The sequence below is a fragment of the Panicum virgatum genome, chromosome 4N (genome assembly GCF_016808335.1).
Source record: "Panicum virgatum strain AP13 chromosome 4N, P.virgatum_v5, whole genome shotgun sequence".
In the NCBI taxonomy this organism is placed as follows: domain Eukaryota; kingdom Viridiplantae; phylum Streptophyta; class Magnoliopsida; order Poales; family Poaceae; genus Panicum; species Panicum virgatum.
Window position 1 is genome coordinate 28,034,503 of NC_053148.1, and position 24,523 is coordinate 28,059,025.

Consider the following 24,523-nt stretch of genomic DNA (forward strand, 5'->3'; position numbering starts at 1 on the left):
TACCAAAGGGCTTGGGGTATATATTGGTGTGCCATGTTCTCTTCTTCATTTGTCTCTCGATCGTCCTTCGCCGCCCCTCCACGCCCGATCGTCCTCCGTCGCGCCGCAACAACGCCTCAACGCTGCCGCCTCGACGCCTGGACCTCTCTCCGCCGCACCGCCGCCGCTTCCGCCTCCACCTCGACGCCGGCGCCCCCTCCCCTTCGCGCCGCCACCTCGGTCCGGCTCTCCCCGGCCGCCTCGACAGGTCGACCCCCTCCAATCCTTTCTTTCCCCCATTGCCGAGCCCCAAACCCCTGCACCTAGAACACCGCCCGTTGCCGCCATGGCCGTCCCCTAGTAGCTCACCGTGGAACTCCCCTCTGCAGCCCTACTCCTCCACCTTTTGCTCGCGCAGCACATGTTCCGGCCCCTCCCCTCTCCATTCCACCCCAATCCGAGCTCCCACTCTTCTCCCTGCGCCCTGAAACGCCGCCAGCCATCGCCATTGCCACCGCCGAGCACCACCCCGCCGCGGAGCACCCATCCCCGGTCACCCCCAGACCACGACAACCCCCCTAGCAAGCTTCGCCTTCCCTCCCTCAAGCTCACACACCACTTTTCCCCATCCAGGTCGCACAGAGCTCGCCAGGAACACCGCTCGCCGCCGCCGCGAACGCCGCCGTCGAGACCCGCGCGGTGAACTCCTTCATCCGCGCCGAATTTGTGCAAGATGACCCCCAAAGAGCTTCACCAGGTCGAGGCAAACCTCCCCGACACACTCACCGCCCGAGCCCATCACCGGAGTAGTGCCACCGCCGCTCGACCTCGCCGCCGACTGCTTGCGCCCGTGGATCCGCTTCCTCAGACCACCTCCGCAAGCGTGAAGACCCTCTCTAGGTAGACCTAGGTCTCCTCTAGCGAATCCCCCCACGGGGCCCATGCCGCCGGCGAGCCTCCTCGCCGGATTCCGGCCGCCAGAGCCACCTCCCCTGCTCTGTCTCCAGCTAGGGGCCCAACTGTGAACTATATTTCTTTCCAGGGGCCTAACTGCAAAGTTTCATTTTCTTTTTCTTTTGTTTCCAAAAACAGAAAACTTGTAAAATCGATAATAAATCATAGATAAATCGGAAAAATGCAAACTCAACTGTTATGGGTTCCTTGTAACAAGATCTACAACTTTTATTGCATGCACTAGAATTAGTAGAGAATTAGAGAGAATTAGTGAGAATTATATATATTAACTAGAGTTTATAAAGTGTTTGTATTATTAGATATATTAACTTGAATTGAATTATAGGAATATTTTTAGAATTCAATTATGGATATAGTGTTTTATTTATTATATATTTGATAAAGACTTGTATTATCATGTATTTATTATTTAATTATGTCATTCAAAGACTTTAATTTATCATGTATTCATTATTTAATTATGTCATTCAAAGACTTTATTTCATCATGTATTTAATTATTTAATTATTAGATATATTAACTAGAATTTATTTATAGACAAAGTGTTTGTATGTATCATGTATTCTTCATTCTTAATTCAACGGTGCGTTTATATTACTTCTCGATCTCGCAAACTCGCGCTAACAAGCAAATGCACGCTCACTCACAAAGTCTCACTCACCGATGCTCTCTCCTTCTCACCTACGCTCGGTCTCTCGCTCACACACACACTCACTGACACTAGTACACGCTCACACTCACTCACACTCACACACACTCACACTCTCTAACACACACACACACACACTCCCTCTCTGTCTCACACACACACTCACTCACTTACACTCACTCTCTCAAACACACACACCCACCCTAAATACTCTAACACATTTTACGTTTTCAGTTAAGGATGGACCCCTTCGGTAATGAGGAGGCCGGCGGGCAATACATGTTGGACGCAATAAACGAAGATACGAGGGCCAACACCGCCCATCAAATCGGTGAAAAAGATGCTCGAATAGCTGATTCATTTCTAAATATGTCTGAAGAAGGCGATGAAGAAGATGATGACTTTGCGCCGCCGCCCAATCATCATTAGCACGTTACAGTATGTATCTTAATTATATATGCATGGTGACTTCGGTAGATTAGTTTTGCGATTAACATATCTTTTCTGTAATTTAGTCGACCTCCGCATCGACTTCGTTGAGCCAATCAAAAGGGAGACGCCGGCCAACCAAGAAAATGGAGGGAAGACAGATCATCACAGAAGTGGACACGGAGGGCTGTCCAAGTGCTCCAGAGGCTACTAGCACGAAATTTGTCAACCAATGTGGGGTTATTGTTCGGGCAAGAATTCCGATCACCACAAAACTATTGAAATCGAGCAAACTAGAAGAACAGCAACACGCCGTGCCTCCACATCAGAAGGAAATGTTATGGACAGAACTCAAGGATATGTTCACTCTTCCTGAAGGAGTTGACCAAGAACTTGTGAAGAAATATGCCTTGAAAAAGATGGCCCTTGCCTTTGCAACTTTCAAGAAGAAGTTGTACACCAATTACATCAAGAAGGATAAGGAGCCGAACTGGGACGATCTTCCTCAGGTTAAACCATACTGGGAGGAGTTCAAACAATACAAACTATCAGAGGAAGCCCAAGGAAAATCCCAACAGGCCAAGGCGAATGCAGCAAATAAGAAGTACAGCCACCACCTTGGGGCTGACGGGTACAAGAAGGCAGTAAAAAAATGGCAGAAGATGGAGCAGGACCTTATGGATAGAGGCATCCGGCCGGCGACTTGGGATTGGCCGGATAGATCCAAGTGGTGGTTATTTGCTAACGGCGTGACACTAAACCAGTTGGATGGAACTTTGGTCGTGCCAGAGCATATGCAAGAAGTGTCCCGCGATCTGGTCATAGCAATAGATGAGGCCCATCAAGGAACATTCTAGCCACAAAGTGAGAATGATGAACTGACCAGGGCATTAATGAATCCGGAACACCCTGGATGAGCCCGTGGCATCGACGTGGTCCCATGGAAAGTTGCTTGGGCCGGAGATTCCTCTTACAAGACTCACCGAAAGAGCAAAGCCGAACAAGAAGAGAAACTCCGTGCCTTACAAGAAGAGATGAACAGGAAGGTTGCGTCCTTGGAATCTCAGATGGACGCTAGGGTCAATGAGGCAGTGCAGCTACCTCTGAGCCAAAGGGGCACGGCTGGGTCGCACCCGGATCTTGTGATAAGCCCAGCCTCTCAGCGACGCAGCAGCTGTGCATCCACGGCGGCGCCCGACGTACAAGCTGATCAGCACCCCCAGATTGAGACAACGGCGGTAGATGACCAGAGGTATCCAGTGGATGATATCACCATGCCGACAGCGTGAGAGCTACATGTGCGATCAAAGAATATATCCATTCATGTAGCATACGGGTCACCCCTGCCACTGAATCCTTGTACTACAATTCATGGAAGGCCGATACCCCCTGGCTACACCTCCATTACAATTGAGCATATAGTTGGAAACAATGAGGATCTTGAGCTCGACTTCGTTGGAGGGGATGAAGAGAAGACATTGGGAGACGCACTGCACGGGCTCGTTCTATGGCGCAAGGCCGACATCAAACTTACTGCAAGCACAACGGCTCCCGTGCAGACCGATCGCCCGTCTCCGCGGCCTCCCTCACCGCCGTCCCCACAACCACCTCCCTCACCACCGTCTCCGCCGGGGCAAAGGGCCACGAGTACTCCAACTCCTCCTACACCAGAAAAAGGAAAGAAAAAGACACCATCCCTCCCAGCGGCTGGACCCTCAAAGAAGAAGTAGAAAATGGTCGAGGGAAAATTGACCTACGAGAAGACCGCTGAGGAGTTGAAAGAGGAGACTGCTCGATATATAAAAGAACAGTTGAAGCCTAAAGTCGCCCCCGCCAAGGGAAAAGGTACCTCTAGAATTAGGAAAAAAGTTTCTCGCAAACCTAGACAACCCACCAAAACTGAAAAGCTTACTCTCGGACTATGATCGTACTCTAACAAAGGCACACAAGGTGAGAAATCTGATGAAAAAATATGGCAAGACCATTCCTCAGCTTGGCACACAACAAAAAGAACTCGAGCCCCTCCGGGTGCCAGGGTTGCCAGTCCTACACCCGGTGGACGTACAACACCAGGCGGACCTACAGGCGGCAATATTTCTTTCTGAAACTGGATTAACGCTAGAGCAGGCAACGGGGCAAGAGGAGGCGGATATCCCTGTCGCTCCCGTTCTTACTCCATGCGAACATGGAAAACCTTTCGTCACTGAGGAACATGAGATGAGTCTAGGTATGCAGATGTTCAATTTGCATAGATGGTACCTGCGAATGTCGAATGACGAAGGGAAAATGTTTGGAGTCAAGTATCGTGACCATGATTTCTTCCGCGGGGAGGACGGCTTTTGGGTGTACTTCGAAGATTTATATCACATTTACCATCGACAAGCCCTCAACGCCTCTATCATCACCATTTGGGTTCTGTAAGTATCACTTCACTTATCTCTACATTAGTACTTTTTGTTAACAAGAACGTAATTATCTGTGTGCATTATATAATTTCTATTTTATCATTTAGACAGGATATTCAAAGAAGCCGAAAAGAAGGATGGCACCATTAGATTTGCTTTATGTCTTCGTTGCTAGTCAACCAGAAAATGCTCAACAAAAATTATAAGGACACATGCCAAAACATGTACGATTCGTTGACTAGCCAAAATTACAAATTATAAAAACATACCATACAACTATGGGTAAGCCTTAGTCGACTCAATTCTCTGTTATATTTCTAAATAAATACTAAGTCGTCTAATGCATGTATGTGTATATCCTATCTATATCTGCAGTTGTCATTGGGTTTTACTCATACTTGCCGTAGAGACCGGCAATCTTGTAGTCTTTCACTCAATGAGAAAACCAAAGTCCGCAATCTAACATATCATAGACCCCTTGAACAGATAAGTTCAGTTTGCACAATCAAATCCTTTTTCTGTTAATAACAATTGTTGAATATCAAACTTAACTTTGAGCACAGGGTCTGGAAAAAATTTGTGAAAACGAACAAAGGATGTGGTCAATGGAGCCCCGAACAAACAATTGTCTAGTTAAGTAATCTCAAATTATTCTAAATTGAGTAATTTATTTGTCTCTCCTTAAGTGTGCGAGACAAAAATAAGGAACTGATTGGTGCGGGTACTACGTATGCGACTTCTTGCACATCATGACTCCATGCGGGAAGTCTACTACGGAGGATATAAAAGTACATACAAACCGTTCACTAGTACATTTTTGTAATTATACTAACGCACATGTTGTTAATATATCAGTCCCTTTTTCCTAAATGATAGATGTCTCAAATGGGGGATGAATGTTATTCTACCGATCGGATCAACACCGTGTGCGAGCAGCTCGCCGGATTCATTTTGAACAAGATCTTGGATCCTAGAGGCAAGTTCTACCACGACGGTCACATCCATAGAGGACTTCCATCGACGTCCTGAGGGGCCCAGTAGTTGGACTACAATATGACTTGTACATTTGTAAATATTTCTAAACGTGATGCCTTGATGTTTGTAAATATATTAGTTTATCTAATTAGCTTAATTATATGCTCGTATTTGACTTCTTTTAGTTAGTTTCAAATATTATGTGAAATCGAACACGTACGACCAATGAACATATAGTACTGTAGAGCTCGGGTGCGCTTAGCAATTATAAAAGAATAAATAGTATAAAATAAAACAAACAAAACTAGATTTGGGGAAAATAGGTGGAAAGCTCATTGGTACCGGTTGGAAAGACCAACCAGTTACAAAGGGGCTGCCAGCATGCGTCAGCATGGCAGCCTCTGTGGTACCGGTTGGTATTTCCAACCGGTACCAATGAATGCCTAAGGCATCGGGTGAAATACCCGGGGTCTTAGGGTGAGGCCAATGGTCTCGGTTTGGGGGAACCGGTTGGAAAACCGGTACCTAAGGCTGTTTCCAACCGGTTCCCATGGGTTGTTTTCTAGTAGTGCATCCCTGGAAATCATAAGCATGTACGGGTGGTAACGCCACCAGACCTACTGATCATTTTCTTTTTCATTGCTGAAAATTCATTCAAATTCTAGAATATTGTAAAACACCTTAAAAATGGAACTTCTACACTAAATTTATAGTGAACTATAAATCTAGAAAAAAAATTGCCAAGCATATTTCAATACATATAAGGGTTAGAGTGTGAAAATCTAAAAGTATAGCTTGAGTTATATGAGATACTAATGTAGGGAGTCGATGAGTTTACGGAGGATATACCGTCTACTCCATGTAGAATGTTTTGAATCTTTTTATGATAACATATAGACCTTAAAGTAGCTGCAGTCTGCTGTGATATATATATATATATATATATATATATATATATATATATATATATATATATATAGGAATTACTAGTTTTATTCATGTCGCTCGTTTCAAGAACTTGTGCAAAATATATAGTGGTCTAAGTTGTTCAGTGGCACCAACTTTTAATACCTTTTTACTATGGAATTTGCTCCCTTTGTTTCCAAATTATTGGTATTTCGGCGATCAGCATGAGTTACAATTTTATGCAACTTTGGTTGTTACTTCCAAATTAGAAATGGTTCTAAATTGTTATGAACTAATTATATTATCAAAATACTATGATAAAAACTGCACAACTGCACATGACCAATAAAAACAGTTCCTTTTAAATCAAACTTGGACGGATCTGACAAAGTGTGAATATGGAGGGGGGTAACCAGAATTATTGGCTCCATTAATTGTGAAATATAAGCCTGTCAGTGTCAAAAATATTATGGAACCAAGAGTCAGCTTACAAATTTGAAACATTGGATGATTGTAATATTACAGCTTAAGAGATGCCGAGAATATGTCAAAACATTGAGATGTGGTGGAGCGATATTTTTGTTAAGAAAATAAAATGTGGTAAGAAAGCTAGAATATTGTAACAAGAATGTCCATGTAGGTAGTATTGACTATTAACATAACATACTGACAAGATCAACCGACGACGTATGGGGATGAAAGGTTCTGGGCATGGAACATTTAAAAATACAAGGTTGGGAAAAAGCCGGACTGACTAGGTTCATGAATGACGTTGGCACGGATTAGTAGGAGTGCAAATTTTGGTTATTCTTAGATGTACCTCCAACTCTTTTTAGTTTAAATATTTGTGCTAATTTTTTTAATAGAATATTTTGAAGAAGTAATACAAATATTTGAACTAAAGAGAATTGGATCGGACATTCACATAAAGACCCCAAATTACACCCCTATTGATTTCAGAGTTTTTATAACAATGTAAAAACATATCCGGGGCTTTTGTACTTGTACATGGTTAGCTAGGTTACCAAAGTCACGAACAAGTTTGAGGTCCTTCAATAGGTGGATTGCTGTCTCATCTATCCACTGATGTGGCCATGACCAAATCAGCAAGACTCGTTGAATATGTCATCAGTAAAGCTCTTAATTGAGAACCTAGCTACTTACATGTAAATCTCTCATGATCGGGATGAATCCTTTGACGGTAAGCCTGTCGATGTCCGTGTTGCCCTCCCTACTGTACACTACCCTGTTGACGACGCCGTTTGCGAGAGCAAACTCTCCGGATCCACCAACAATTGAGTATTCGTCATCCAAGTTTGGTGCTACACCCATTGCCTGAAGTGTGGATCCCTTAAACCTGCATGTATCGTGCATGTAACCATTAAATCATGATGAATCCAAGAAAACGAGCACAAAGAATTTAACCATCACGCTATCTGATCTTAGCTAGATGGGAGGTACCCGAGTTTATGGATGCAAAGAAGATGACACCTCTGGTTACATCGACAAGAACCATAAAACAGCTCAACTAATAAATTCTTTGCTAGTGTTACTTCGGTTGCAGAAGATTGCACGCATACACAGAAAAATTAAGAACAATATTCTCTTTAATATGGCCCAAAAGCAACAAAAAAAATCCCTTTCCTAAACTTCAAAAATAAGACAGGCGTACCTTCCATGCTCGAACATCAAGCAGAAAGTGTTGTAGAAGAGGCCAGCCCCGGTGGTGTCGATGTGCAGACCCCGTGCGCGGGCCACGAGCTTCGCCTCAGGCCCGGGCCCGTCGTAGATCGCCCAGTTGTGGACGACCGTGGCGCCAAGCCCGTAGCAGTTGCCTGCGGCGGCGCCACCGCTCTGGTTGACGACGACGACCTGGTTGGCGCCTGGCCCCCGGTAGGTGCGGCGCATGTACAGGTCGCGGAAGGTGAACCTACGGTACTCCGCCGGCGCGGCCACGGCGGCGGCCTCGAAGTTGGCCAGGTCGTTCAACATCGGGGGCACCGAATGAAGCAATGACCCAGCCCCTCGTACCTGGTGACAACCTCTCTCTCTAGACTTCTAGAGAGTGCACTGTCCGCGTGGAACGGGCCGGGATGGATTTCTATATGTGCGAGCGAGAGAGGGCTGCCGGCCGAGCATTTGGTTGGTGCAACGCGCGACTATCATCCAGTTTTTATGTGCTAGCGGCAGGGGCAACCACTTCGTTGTTGAGGAATCTATATACTATATAATTATAATATATAAGTTGAAACTTGAAAGAATCATCGAGATTAGATCCACCTTACTCCTTACGGGGTTCCAATTGTCGGTCCAATGATTTAACGAACGAGGGTGTAGAGCTACGAAATTGATAGAAGGAAAATATTTCTACCCAAAAGCTAAAACTTTCTTTTACCAAAGTCTTCTACATACCTACTCGGTGTACCTGCTTCATCAAGCACCCTCAAGCGCACGATTAAGGGAGAAAATTGATTCCCGCATATTTCTTTCCTTATGCACAATAGAAAATAGAGTAGTATAATGGAGGGGTATAAATTTAGTATAAATTCTTTTCATACTAAATAAATCAAGTTATCCCTGTCAATCAATCAAGAGGCTAATTGCAACATCAAGACGCGTACAATTAAGGGAGAAAAATGACCCTCCCATATTTTTTCCTTATGCACAAAATCGACTTACGTATATTTCTTTTCTTACTTATAAATCACTCATTCCGACAAATAATATTGAATCATACGGACAAATAGTAGAAAATACATGTCGGTGTTTAACCGGCAAGATTACCTAGAGATATCCTAATGTAGTTGATTGTAGGTAGGGAGTCGCCGAGATCAGGAACACGGTGGTGCAAGCAACACAAGGTTTAGATAGATTCGAACTGCGAGTTACGTAACAATCTATATCTTGTTTGTGGTTCGTATTGCCTAAGGGTTATAGATGATTTGGAGAGGGTCCCTGTCCACTCTTATATAGCCTAGGGAGTAGGGTTACATAAAACCCTAGATCAATACTAGCTTATGAGTCCTTCTCGAGTACTACTCAAGTACTTTCCTTCTATAGTAACTAGTACTACTCATACACGAGTACTTTATATGATGTCAGGGAATGAGACATGCCCCATCACTTATTCTGTACAGATCTGTGCCACATAAGTTATCCCGTGCCATAGGATCTGACAAGCCCCCGAGCTCTTTCTAGTCGAGTAGTGCAGGCTTCCGAGTACTTCTAAGGTTATCTTTCAGTTCCTTGAACTTTACCTGAACGTGTCTTCTGAACTTTCTGAAGTCATTTTCGAGACTGCATAGTGCTCTTTCTCGAGTAGATTTTGTATATTTAGAAATAATATTCATGGGGTGCGATGAAAATCATCGCACTCCATATGGAGTAGCCCCCCGACCCTTAGGTTGAAATGAAGAATCAGGCTGAGGGTCTATCTTGAGTTTAAACATTTTTCCCTTTGTCTTCCAAATTAATTTAAAAAACAAACTGTTGATGACACGTGTTCCGTAGCCTCCGAGCCTTGAATCCAAATCTAGAATTCGAAAAAAAGGATGCAAAATATCGTGGCATACTTTGAATTTGATGGTTAATTTGGACAATGTTGTCCCATAAATTCAGTATTTTCAATTCTGGTTTGTATGTAATTGGTTAGCCTCCTTTGTAATGAACCAATGGATCTCATGGAGGAATTGGACTACCGACAGCACCAATTTTAATTCAGCAGGTTCAAAATTTTCTGATTGTACTGAAGTGGAATACTCCATTTGCCCCAGCTGGAAGCTAAAGATGACTATTGTTTGTTCATGCAGAAACCATAGCATTGGAAAGTGGGAACAATTTGAGCCTAGATGATATCAGTATCGTGCAAGAAGGGAACAGTGAAGATAATACCATGGGTTTCGGTTTCAAAATGGCAAAATATGCATCATTACATCTAATGATTAGTGTATTGCCGAATCTTACATTGTAATCGTTATATGCATTGATTTTTTTATATTTGGGTTGCTTAACCACTGTAACTTGAATGGAAAAGCAAAATGGAGTGTTAGTGTACCGCAGCTTGTTCTAGTATTTACATGGTTTTTTATACATTCTATGACAGTTTATGAATATATTTAGTTATTGTTCTAAACAAATAAATACGAATAGGTGTTCCAGACACCGTTGTGTCAAGTTAAACAAATGTAACTGATCCAAAACAACATAATCAAACACCAGTGTCATCGCGAAGCTTATCACGTGAAGAAGACACATCATAACAGAGGGAACTAATCGACCAGCATCATCGTGAAGCTTATCACGCGAAGAAGACGCAATAGACTGAATAAGCGATTGAACGGGAGAAGCAGAGGAACCAAACGCCTGCACAGAGGGAGTCCAAATGAGAATATAGACGTAGAATGAAAGAGGAACTAGCCACCTGCATCCTGAGTCCCTCGACATCGCCATGGAAAACCCTCAATTCCTGCCTGAGCTTATATTCCCAACAACCCCAGTACCCATACCAAGTGCACATGATTTGGCTATTCTTGATATAAACCCAACACCAGTTTATATTGAATCATCAATCGAGCAGGAGGTGACTGCGAAGAATACATAAATTCATTGTAGTCCAAAATCATTTAGAAATCGTGTTACTCATGGTGAGCGAAACACCCTTCGAAAACGTAGAAACACGGAGTTTCAAGCAGCTGGTTCAAAGGAGTGTGTCGTCATTGCATGTTGTGTGTAGTAGGTACATATTTACCATCGCCAACATATAAGTACTTAATTCATGGCATGTTGTGTGTCGTAGCATTAACTATGTACTATTCTATTCTATGATACTAGATAATGACAAGAATATCATGGAAGGCTTGAAGCATACTCAAGAAACAGATGTTATTGATATTGGTAACCCAACAACTCTTCTGCCATATATTAACATACCATAAATCAAGAGCTAATATACATGTTCTCATGGTAAACAGGAAGTTTTGCTCCTAGACAACGTGCTTGTCCAATGTCACAATCACAACCAAGCACAGCTGGAAAAGAACTCAAATAACTAGGATCTAGAAACACCAGCATCCATGGTTGAGGATGGTAATACAGATGGAACTTAATTTATTCCAAATCATACGACATACGCGAGTCTGACTAGATTCCAAAACATGTTGTTAATAACTCTGTCCCTTTACCCCGCAGATGGTGAGGATGCCATTTTTCAGGAGGACGAAAAGGAGGATGAGGGTTTTCTCTTTGCCGGACAAGGTATGTTTGTAGTTTGTGCTGAATTCGGCTAGCCATGTTATATATTCATGTATAATGCATTTATAATTGCAGATGATGTAGCCGATGATGATGTTGATATGTCCCTAAGAGATTATGATACCACCATTCCGGATGTAGTTGATCCGTATGAAAAGGTGTACGAAAATGTTCCATCGAAGACTCATATGCTACAACCTGTGGAGAATTGCGAACATTGCAATGCAAATAAACTTGAGTCTGAGCCACCTGGATTTTGTTGCCGTAGTGGATAGATACATCTTTCAACGCTTGACACTCCACCCAAACTAATGAGGTTGTGGTCATGCTCGGACGCTGATGCTAGGCACTTCCGTGCAAATATCAGGTTCTTCAATGGCCATTTCTCATTCACATCCCTATATTGCCACCTGGACCATATATCAACCAACATGAGGAATGGACTCGAACCTAGACACCTAGAACTTTACTTTTACAATGATGATCCTTCTCTTCAACATCGATACGACAGGTGCCGTGAAGATTGCTTGAAACAACATAGAGAAGTTATATCCATGTTGGCTAGAATACTCCGTGGTAACCCGTACTCTGAACATCTAAGGAGTATGGGTCACGCGGAGGATATCAAGGATTACCACATTGCATTGAACCTTGACCAGCGATTGGATCAAAGGGCATAAAATGTTCCATGCACCTTAGAGGTGGCTGCGGCATGGATTGGGGGGAGTGAACTACTAGGTCAGTTCAAACACAGTGTTACGCTTCATGGGAAGGATAGATCTGTTCATGGAATCCGGTCATACCATGCTTGTTATGATGCACTATCATACCCTCTTTTCTTCCCAAGGGGTGAGCTCGGATGGCATAATTGAATCCCAAAGGTTGGTATCACTATGGAGTACGGAAAAAGTCAAGGCTGCTCGTGAAATCAAGAGAGCCGCGCTAATGGTGGAGACGATGATGAAGCATCATATGGATAATATAACGAACTTAATATTTTTGTATGTCATTATTTTATATGATTATTCATGTTAGTATTTTTAAAATTGTATAGGTTATGCAGGCAACAAATGTGACTCGGTGCAAGACTATTATTGCTACAAATTCAAGATGCGGCCAGGGATATTTAACCCAATACTCTTCAGTAAACGTCTATTTCAGAAGTTTGCCATGAACACCTACATCAAAATAGAGAGCTCGTGACTAAATTTTATCAGGAATAACCAACAAGAGTTGGGGGCCGATGTATATCAAGGTCTCCTTGATAGTTTGCATGCTGGTGAGGGCTGTGTTGATTCTGTTGGAAAGCGTATAGCATTGTCAACAACATTCATTGGCGGACCCTGGGATATGAGAGGTCGGTGCATGGATGCCATGGCACTGGTGCGCAAGTACAGGAATTAGATGTATTCCTCACTATGACCTATAACCAAAATTGGGATGAGATCAAAAGTGAGGTATTTACTGGTCAGACTGCACAAGATTGTCCAAACCTTGTGACACGGGCCTTCAGAGCAAAACTTGTGGAATTAAAGAGAAAATTGATGGATAAGGACATTAGGGAAGGTTCGATCGTAGATCTCTAGAAGAGGGGTTCACCACATACTCACTTCCTACTTATCATGAAAAGGAAGTATAAGATGATGTGTCTAGAGCAATATGACCATCTTATCTCAGCAGAGCTTCCAAACAAGAAGAAGTACCCTGAGTTATACAAGATGGTTGCAAAGCATATGATACATATTCCGTGTGGACCTCTAAATCCAAATTGTCCATGCACAAAGGGATGCACTTCTTGTAAGAATCATTACCCACGTGCTTATTCATACCCTATATATAGCCGATGTAGTGATGGTCTTAAGGAGAAGGTTAGAGGTCATGAGTTGGATAATTGATGGGTAGTACCGTACAACCCATATCTCCTATGCACCTTCAATTGCCATATTAACGTAGAGGCATGCAACATCATCAAATCTATGAAGTACTTATTCAAATACATATACAAGGGGCATGATCGTGCATCTGTTGCAGTTAGAGAAGGTGGCAAGGAAGATAGCAATGGAAATGTTGATGAGATAAAGCAGTATAGGGATGCTCACTAGGTGAAACCCCCCCCCCCCCCTAGAGGCAATCATAGAGATGATTGTATTCCATAATATCCATGATTTGTATTGTGTTCATTGAGTATCCAATAGTGGTTACTTGTATTGAATAACAATTATGTGAATTGTTTGTGAGACTCTTTACTTGTATGGTTATTCTAAAAGATGTCACTGGTCGGAGTTCATGTGAGGACACACATGAACATTAGACTAGTACATGTATTGGTTGATGACTAGGTTTCACAAGTCATGAACATTGAGATGTCAAACCAATAATGTGGGCACATGTGAGACATGTGGCAGGACTGACCTAACATGAGACATGGTTCTCGTTTTACACAACGTGTATGCTTGGTCCTTAGACTTGAGATTAACTCATGACCATAGACCTACACATAGTGTTTTCGCCGGTAGGGATATGCACCCGTACAACAACTGCAGCTTCATCTCCCAGACATGCATATGGTGACTTTTCATTAGCGACAAAAGATAGAACAAATATTCAAAGGTCTGGGTGTTGAGGAGTCAATGTTGACATCATATTTTGTTCAAAATAGAATTGACCCATTTGCACATCGACTCTTGTATAATGACATCCCAGAGTTCTATACTTGGCACCCTAATGGCAAATTGTTGAAACGAAGGGTTTACGACACGGTTGGATAGGTGGGTAGAATTGTTTCATCCCATCTAGCGGAGGGGGAACGCTACTACCTCAGCGTGCTTCTTAACCATGTTACTGGAGCTACATCTTACCGGGATCTTATGACCGTAAATGGTGTCCAATATCCTACCTTCCGTGAAGGTGCTTAGAGTAGGGGACTTATTGAAGAAGATAATATGTTGGATGAGTATCTTACAGAAGCATCTATGTTCCAAATGTTGTCATCTTTGCAGAGGCTTTTGCAACCATCTTGGTCTTTTGTGAGCCAAGCGATGTGTTCGGAGTCTGGCAAAAACATTTTGATGCTATGTCAAAGGATTATCGACAGAAAAATCCATCATCAGATCTGGCCACACAGATGGTTCTAATTGCTATTAGAAATATGGTGCAGTAAATGGGGAAGGACATAATGATGTTTCCTTTGCCAGATATCATTGAGGGATACAATAACGCAGACGGTATTCTGTTGGGGATCGCCACCTCTGAATGAGCAAGGCTGAAGGTTACACTCTGAAGGTTATGGAATTACTCTCCGACATTAACAACAACTCCGAGGAGAAGGATCTGTTGCCTCTATATGCTGGGTACAAGGCGACAACCCTCAAGGGACTCTATGAGCACCGAAGGTGGGCCAAAGGTGCTAGACCTTCGGAGGACATCGTGGAGCTCTACATCTTGTATCGGCTTCGTGAAGTTGCGGCCGAAGGATCCCCAAAGGAGCTGATCGAAGAAAAGATGGCAGGAGACTCCGAAGGTCCGTGAAGGTTGTTAAGTATCTAGCCAAAGGTAGTGATCACATGAAGGACGAGGCTTTGGAGGTGAAGGCTACCTTCGATTCACATGGAAAATGTGATGTTGTATGTGTATGCAACTTGTGTACTCCAACCTATGGAAATTACTATCTGCCCGGAATATCTTCTGAATATGAGGGGTAGGTAGGGGCATTTCTTGAGTCATGTAATTGAGGATGGGGATATAAATACCCCCCCCCTCCCGCTTTCACTGTGCGGGTTGACTCATTAGGGGAATATACTGCCGCTTTGTCCACTTTAACCTTCAAGCTTTCCGTTCACTTCCTTTTCTGTTTGGGTGATCGCAACTTAGATCCCAATATGTTCCTCAGGAGGCAAGCATTGATGTGGATATTGATGATGTGGCAATGGTTGAGTCACTTAACAAGGAGTAGATGGTTGCATATGATGAGATTATGTCAACCATTGATGTTGGTAAGGGCGGGCTTTCTTCACCGATGGTCCGGGTGGTATTGGGAAGACTTTTTACATAGACCGTTGATTACAATAATACGGAGTCAGAACAAACTCACCTTGGCGACTGCTACGTCTAATGTTGCAGCATCGATAATGCCCAGTGGGTAGAACAACCCATTCACGTTTCAAAATTCCTTTGACTATAGAGGAAGGTAGTTAGTGTAGTTTCACGCCAAACAAAGTGGTACCGCTAAGTTGTTATGTCAAGCATCTCTGATAATTTGGGACGAGGCATCAATGATAAAGAGGCAGGCAGTGAGCTCTGGATAAAAGGCTACGTGATATAATGGGTGTGCTAGATATGCCATTTCTTTTTGGTGGTAAGATAGTTGTGTTTGGGGGAGATTTTAGGCAGGTTCTCCCCGTTGTCTGAAAGGGTTCCAGGCCCAGATTGTCAATGAGTCGTTGCGTTGTTTGTACCTCTGGGATTCAATGTGTCATCTAAAGTTGGTGCACAATGTGAGGTTGAAAGTGATCCGTGGTTCGCGAATTATTTACTATGCATTGGTGGGGGAACAGAGGAAACTAATTAATTGCGAAGGTGAGATCAAGCTACCAGATGAGATTTGTGTACCATATACAGGGAAGTGGGGATACAGATCTCGCAACATTAATAGCTTGCATATTTCCAGATCTCAATCAAAACATGTTAAATAAAGACTATATCACTTCTAGAGCTATATTATCAGCATAAAATGATTGGGGGGACAATATCAATATGAAAATGATTGGACTGGACAATATCAACAACGCTCCATCTTCTTGCCGTATCGGATGTCGGCAAATGTCATGTGAAACAATTTTGCAAGGCAAGTGGCAGCTTGACGGTGACATGGTAGCCATTCTATAGGCTCGCTGGTTTAAATGTATAGATGGAGACAATTTTTGTCAGTAGAGATTATATTTACATATTTGGCAGAAAATTAGAAATTGGAATTTGGGGTATTATTGTTCTCAATTTATTCCTGTTAGTCTTGGGCCATTCTATGCTTTTAATTTGTTTATCCTATCCATAGCTTGATAATTGTTTAGATCCATAGATTAGAATTGACGTACCCGGTACCCTACGGATCCTCTTAAATTTAACGTCTGTAGTAGGGTTCCTCTTAAATGTAACGTCTGTACCCTACTATTATCAAATGTCCGCTCTTTCATCTACATCTAATTTCTTGAGCTGTTCATTTTTTTTCAGAAAAATGCACTGATCCAACAATGGGTTTCTTATATTGAATGTTAATGGGCGATCTGTTTGAATGTGTTTTGTCTTTTATATCACCCGTAGGAATGCACATGCGCGATCCAAATTATATGCTAATTTTCATTAGGGTTTGTCTTTTAGAATTTGCACCCCTAATTCTGCCGTTGGTAGCATAGTTATTAGGACTGCACCGGAGATCGGACTGGAGAGGCTATCGGTTCGCTGGTCCAACAATAAAGAACCGGTTGAACCGTTGGTTCGCTAGTTTCGGAATTCGGCCCGGAGATTTGAACTGCCTATAAATACTTTCAAACTGGTGCAATATCATAATAGAGAATAAATAATTAGCAACATAGAGTTGACCACATGTACGAATAAATTGTAAACAACATAATTATATAAATAAATTTCAATTAATCTAGCAACAAGTCCACAAAAGATACGGAGAAATCATCATTTTGCATGTGTTTGTAGTTATTAATTAACTCAATTAATATGATGGCAAATATATAATAATATAATAAAATAACAATATTTCAGAATGTATTACTAAGATGTATCTTAATTTAATAAATCTCATAAGTTTTGGTGCTCTAAAGTTGTTTTACGGGACATACCAAAAATAAATATGCATGAAAAATAATATATGTAACAGTTATGAATTAAAAAAGACTTAATTGAAATATTTACTATTATGAAACAAACCTTAAATATTAAAATGAAGTTCACCATTGCAAAGAACTCGTCGAAATAATCAAATGGACATATTATTTGTTTAATTTAAAGCTCATATGAAGCCCACATGAAAAACCATCTAGTTCAATGGAAACTAATGGGTCCCGGTTCTATAAAACCTGACCAAGTTTTACGTGTCTGATCGCTTGGACGGTCCATAACGCAAACAAAACTGTTGTATTGTTAGTATTAGACAGATTGGACCGCCAGTTCGATCCTATCCTAATAAAGTAATAAGGTCCTGTTAGTTTCCCACCCAAAAAATTTCATATGCCACATTGAATGTTTGGACATTAAATAAAAATATTAAATATCAATTAATAACAAAATTCATTCGGTAACCTCTGGTAAAATCGCGATACGAATCTAGTAAACCAAATTATGTTATAATTAAATAATATCGTGCTACAATAAATAAATTATAATAATAGATTAATTAAGTTTAATAGATTTATCTCACGTTCATTCATATAATTAATTTTATAATTAAATTATATTTAACACTTCTAATTAGTGTTAAAATGGTGTTCAAAATTTTTGTTCGAAAAATTTTGGGAACTGAACACGCTGCCTCTATGGTCGTCAGTGGCCCCAGCGGGTAGGGGCCATGTACAGCCTCCGAAACCGAGGCTTGACTTGGTACCGCGTGGTTTGGTCAAGTCGCAACGCGCAATCCCTCCTCCCTCGCCCCATCTCGTCATCTCACTAACCCTCCAAACCCTAGAGGCGCCGCCGCCGCCGCCGCCGCCGCACCACCGACACCCGGAGCAAGATGAGGCCGCGCGGCAGGGGCGACGACGTCGACGATGACGACGACGAGGACGAGTACGAGGACATCACGCCGCCGCGGAGTACGCCGGAGCCCGAGGCCGCGCCCTCGCCCTCGCCCGCCCCAGCCCCCGCGCCGCCGCAGCCTGCGCGGGCCCCGCTCAGCAGCCTCGTTGTCAAACCGCCTTCGCCGCAAGAGAACGGCGGTGGGTCGTCCCCACCCTCTCCCGCCGCCCGCGCGGCCCACTCGCCCTCGCCCGGGGGCGGCGGCAGCTACCGCGCCCGCGGGGCCTCGGCCCCGCGGCACCGGCGGGAGTTCTCACCACCGCCACGCCCCCGAGGCTGGGAGAGGCGCCGATCGCCGCCGCCGCCAGAGAGGCGGCGTCCTGGGAGCCCCCCGCCCCAGCGCCGCCGCTTCAGCCCATCGCCCCGGTTCCAGCCTCCGCGGCACCCGCGCTTCCACAACGAGCAATCAGGTCTGTTGGAAACCCTCGAATCTTCCTATTTTCTTTTAATGTTCTTTATATAAATCATGCGAACTGCGAACCTATCTAGTCGATCTATATGTTCTTGGGATCGTGCGTGGATGGTATGGATTTCCTTTGTACTGTGTTGCTGGATTCACACGCCAGTGTTTCCTTTATTTTGTTGCTTAGACGATTTTGATTAATAGGCTATGCAAGTATTTATTGCTACCTACTTATGCCATGGCCTTTTCAGTAGCAGCACCTTTCATTTGTATAAGGCTTCTTCATTATGTTAAGTTTTGATTGAATGAAAGTTGTGCAATGGTGGTGTGGAGAAGTTACGTAATTGCTCAAATATATGTTTTTTGTCCAGAGATGATTTTTGTACTGGTACCTTTGCTGTCATTTTGATTGCTTACAATACACCTTGCTCCTTTTGTTCATGTGTTGAACATATTGGAAATTTTGATTGCAAAGTTTAAATACAAAATACTTGCTGTTACTTCTCTTCATGTGTTAAACATATTCAAAATCTAGTGGCATCGAAAATTCTTTCTATTTATTAGTAAAGCACTAATATGAACTCATATTTGATAATCTAAATGCTTTTGTGTGCATTAGTAGTTGAAAGTTGGAAAGATTGGCTGCATGCATAATAGGACCATAAGCAAAAAAGAACATAGATGATAGCAGTTTCACTGAGCAATTTATACAGTTGAGGTTGTTATTGCAAGTGAGCATGTATCAAGTGCCATCTGAGAAAATATTTAATAAACTTCTTGCCTGTATGATACTTCTATGATTGTGATGCTTGCTAGAGTTAATAGGAAATTACCATGGTAGCTGGGTAATTTCTTCATATTAAGGATTTGAAGCTTGTTTCTACTACTGTTGCATGATATGTTGTTATCCTTATTTTATCTGTGATTCCTAGGTGCTGATGTGTTGTGCAATGTGCATGGCTCAAGCACTGAACCCTTGTTTTACTTCTTTTCTATTCTGTTTGATTTTATCAATTTTGAAATGTATTCTTTTAACAGTTGACTAAACAAGTTTGTTATCTTCAAGTTCTAGTATGCAAGATCTAGTGTTTGACGAACTGTGATGGAGTACATTTAAGACCTTACTAATACTGTGTTATCATTATGATCATTTTGCTGGTTATTCAAACTTTGTATTATGAATTACTACTAGTTCAGTTCATCCTTATTTTTTCGAGTTCCTTCGTTCACCAAGTGAGATGCCTTGTGGTACCATTGATTTCATCACTTTTCACATTATTCCTTCTGAGTTCGAGCAGTATCTTGTTAGCTATAACTGCCAAATGGTTATTTCATATAAGCCAATAATATATCACTATTAAAGAACCACAATCTAGGAAAATGTTGCACACAGCATGAGTGTCTGAAACCACCTCATATACTTGAGAAATTGTAAATATCTTCTAATATTTTGCTGGCTTGGATGTCCAGTGTAATGACCAAGCACTGCAAGCTCCAGTAAATATCAAATGAAGTATGGAGTTTGCTGTTCTACTGAAACAGTTTCCAGCTTGACTATACCAGATGCCTTTCCTTTTTCAAGATGGGACATTATTGTTGATGCTTAGTCCTGCCTGATGGTTTGTTTTAGTTGCTGGCATAGTAATGTGAAACTATTCTGCTCTGCTGACACAAATATTGTGAAGGCAGTCACATTTGCATGTGCAGTATGGTGGACTCTGAAAAAGTTTGAAGTGTTGAGATAACAAGGAATGAAGGGATCAGCTGGACTTGAGGTTGTAGTAACACAGCTTGGGCATGCTAGTGCTAGGTACTGCCTAAGAACTATGATGTTTGGAATTAGCTTTGATTGAACATGGATACCTAGAATCTTTGAGAGCATAATCAGCTGGTCCTTCCGTCATCAATATTTGAATTGTTAAGATGTTAACATCATGGCAGACATTCAGGAAGCCACAGTTCAAGTGCTTGTTTAGGGGTTTATCAAAGAACTAAAAGCCTGAGTTTGATGGCATTAATTTGGAACTTGGACATAGATTATTATAATATGAATTCAAAACTGACGAACACGCCCTTTGAGTTTTTGGTATTTTGTGTCCACACAATGAGCCAAGTCATTGGGTACATTTTAGACATAGGATTGCCACTTTGCTTGCCAGTCTTTCGAACAAGTTAGAGCCTTAAGAGGTTGGAATAATGATGTTGGGATAAGAAAGTAACTGGCTGCTGCAGAGACCTTTTTTGCAAGTGAATTGTCAGGTATGCTCCCATCTTCATGACTGAAGCCTCAAGGGATGTTCATATAGCACCAATACTGGAGCTGTCAGTTATAAGCTGAAGTTCCTTTATGGATGAGAAATAGAAACAACAAAGTGACTGGTAAGGAATATAACTTGGTAGCATTCACAGTGACATAGGATGCCTGGATGTTGACCTCGTTCTGTTGAAATTGGAACTCTTCTATAGGTCAATGGGCAGCTTTATGACGCTTGAGAGTTGCAGAATCTTTTGCAATCTTGTGGAATGAGAAGCATTTGGTCATTGGACCTACATGCTTGATTCTAGTATTTGAGATAGCATCAACAAACTGCTGCAGTGGTCTATGTGGCACATAGTTATTGCCCTGACAGATGTCTGAGAGCTACTCGCATGGAATAATGGTATCTTATTGGCTAATAAAGGAACTAAGATTTTCTTAGCAACATACAACTCCACTCTTTGGACATGTAGCTACTAACTACATTGTGAACCACCGGAAGGCTGCTAGTTTCATTTACAGTTGACCTGCAGTTGCAATGGTATTTCCTTCTCAGAAATGTGGGCCTTTGTTATGACTGCTTTCAACATTTGGCTTTTCTGAAAGTAGTTCTCATGAAGTGGTTGCCTATTTCAGTTCCATGTGGCTAGTGTAAGCATTCCTTACTGAATGTTAATTACTTTGTCCTTTAGTCCTTATTGGAATTTTTTATACTTCCTTTTCAGGATATGGAATGCATGGAGGCCCTTCACCACCACGCCCACGCAGACCAGAAGCTAGCAAATTTGATGATGCTGTTGGTCCACATTACACCCATGGTTATCAAGGGGGTGGTAGAGGAAGTGCGAGGTTCCGAGAAGGTTCTCCGCCATATGGAAGAGGAGGCAGATCTTACGGGAGAGGCTTTGGTGCTCATCCTGGAAAAGATTTCATTAATATTGATGGAGAATATGTTCACAGGAATGATCCAAATTTGTCACCAAGAGAAGGTGATTGGATATGCCAGAATCCAAAGTAAGTTGGCCTGTCACCATGATATGCATTCTTAGTTACTTTATCTTGATTTTCTAATTTTTCATCTTGCTTTTCATGTCAGTTGCGGAAATCTCAATTTTGCTCGGCGCACACACTGTAACAACTGCAACAAGTTCCGCTATTCAGCACGTGAAGCATATGAACCTAGGCGCAGCCCTCCAAGGGGTTACCCAAATCCTCCGCGAGGGCCTCCAAGGATGGTTGGTCCACCCGGTGATCGAGCCCCCCCAAGAGAGATGTCCAGGTACAGATCACCACCTCAAGGCTGGGGTGCGGGTGATCCTAGGGGATATGCAGCTCGATCCCCTCCAGAACGCCCAGTACGGTTCACAGATTCATCACCTAAGGAAAGAATGGGCTTCCGTGGTGAGCGTGATCCAAGGGGCCGTGCAAAGTTTGAGTGGTCTGCTACTGATGACTACGGTCGGAGGGAGCGCCTGCATGATGGTTATCTTGACAGAAGTCGGCGCCGCTCAGGGTCTCCTCGGGCTAACTGGGGGAATGATCTGCGTGATAGAAGCCGCACCCCTCCACGGAACAGGCTGATGAAGAGTTCCTTCACTGGCAGGGGTCGACCAGAAGACTATGCTGGTGATCCATATGCAAGCCGAGGGAGACCCAATAGTATGGAGGATGGCCGGGGGCGTGGGCATGGTTACAGACCAGGAGGTGGTCCATACCCCCCTGGTGAGGGAAGAGGTGACCGACGCCCTGCTCCGCGTGCGCGTGGTAGGAATGAAGACAACTACTAGATCATCATGACAAAGCAGTTGGGCGATGCATTTGCGCTTAGTTGGTCCGGAGAGGAAAACATAGTCAAGCTGGTGGTTGAGAATGTCTGCAGCCTGTAATATTAAAGATTCCGTATTGTGTCCTGAACTGTGGTAACTTTGTTGCTTGATGCTGTGAGGTTACAATTGACTTCTGTCACTAGACGCATGATGTTTCAGCGCTCAACAATTGAAGGCGAGTTCAGAAATGAACAAGCACACAATTCTGTTGGATGATCATGTGAGCTACTTCTACTTGGGCTGTTTAGTGATGGCAATTGATTATTTGTTTCTCCTTTGCTGGGTTGGCTCATCTCTTGGAAGCAAGGTTGATGAACACAATTGCATCTTGGCAGTCTGCTTGTTGCTAGCTTGGTCAGTTTACTCATGAGGGCAGGATTGTTCACTGAATGATCAGAGATGCAGAAGAATATGAAGTTAACGCTTGTGCCTGTGCATCCGACAAATCTTGCCGTATGCATATAAATTGTTTTGTTTAACGAGTAAACGGAAGATTCCTTCTGGTAGTAGCTAAAGCCATTACCCCTCTTTTGACAATGAAGCAAGCTTCAGCTCCGGACTGATAAATTAGCATTGCTGCTGCACATGATGCTTGTCCTTGGCCACGAGTGAACTAGCTTTTCCGATACGAAGTGTCCATCTAATTCAAATTTACGTCGTTAAGGATGTCCATCCACTTAGTCGTGAGATTTTGATCAATAATGATGATAGTTGAAAGTAATTTTTAGGGTGAATTGTGACACTAATCTTATATTGTCAATCTTTGCAAATAAATACATCAAAGTTGAAAGAATTGAAAACAATTTTTATCAACATTAGATCCACTGTACCTCTCACGAAGGATTCACTTGTCTAGAAGATTTGATAGGAGATCCATGATTTTGGCGTTTCTAAAGTTTTAGTGCTAAAAAAACATTTTTTTTTTCACCAAGTCCTAGTATACCAAGCATCTCCTTCCCTTAAGCGCACGCCAATCAAGTTTCCACATTCTTAGGATACCAAACATGTGCTTATATCCTTCCATATGCGTTGTGCGAATTATTTTTCTTTTTCATGTACATCGTGACAACAAAGGAAACGATGGCAATCAGTCATCATTTTGGATAGTCCTATTTTTTCCCTACGTTGGCTCCAACCACGCCCATCTCCATTTCTAAAATCTACTCTCTAAATCATCATTTAGTGTCATTTGAGTATAAATCATTTTCAATATCTTTGTACTCTCCAACATCTTTTTTATATCTTATACGTAGTATAGAGAGCCATTCTCTTTCTCCATCTTTAGCTAGCGAGAAATTTGGAAAAAAAGAGGTCCATATTTAGACATTCAAATGAATAAGCTGTTGGAGGTAAATTTTAACTAAAATCTCTATTTCTAAAATCCTTCTACTTTCTATTTTTTATTTATTTTTCATTACAATGGTACACTTTCCATTATTAGTTATAAATACTACCCGTCCGAATTATTTTCCTTGTTATTTAGATGCATGCATATGCACCAATGATTTTTCAAAATCAATAGGCTGAAATAAGGGACTGGATTAGTAATTTATACGGTAAAGCATTAATACCTGCCTGGATTAGTTTCTTTATGGTGTAGATTTATGTGATATGTGTTGGGGATCGCCACCTCCGATTGACGAAGGTTATGCGCAAACTCGTGAAGAC

At 42.4% G+C, this 24,523-nt stretch overlaps 2 protein-coding genes across 2 annotated transcripts; one reads left to right on the forward strand and one right to left on the reverse strand.

The window, feature by feature from the left end:
* Window positions 1–7,257: 7,257 nt before the first annotated feature.
* Window positions 7,258–8,310, reverse strand: LOC120669265. Its single transcript, XM_039949042.1, has 4 exons — window positions 7,991–8,310; window positions 7,483–7,675; window positions 7,344–7,401; window positions 7,258–7,265 (listed from the first exon to the last, which is right to left on the reverse strand). The coding sequence occupies exons 1-4, from the start codon at window positions 8,308–8,310 to the stop codon at window positions 7,258–7,260; spliced, it is 579 nt and encodes a 192-aa protein (XP_039804976.1).
* Window positions 8,311–18,191: 9,881 nt separating this feature from the next.
* LOC120669989 (translation initiation factor IF-2-like) lies at window positions 18,192–23,439 on the forward strand. The gene is made up of 3 exons (XM_039949934.1): window positions 18,192–18,779; window positions 21,755–22,043; window positions 22,126–23,439. Exons 1-3 carry the CDS (start codon window positions 18,308–18,310, stop codon window positions 22,814–22,816), a joined length of 1,452 nt encoding a protein of 483 aa, XP_039805868.1. The 5' UTR covers window positions 18,192–18,307; the 3' UTR covers window positions 22,817–23,439.
* The last annotated feature ends 1,084 nt before the right edge of the window (window positions 23,440–24,523 follow it).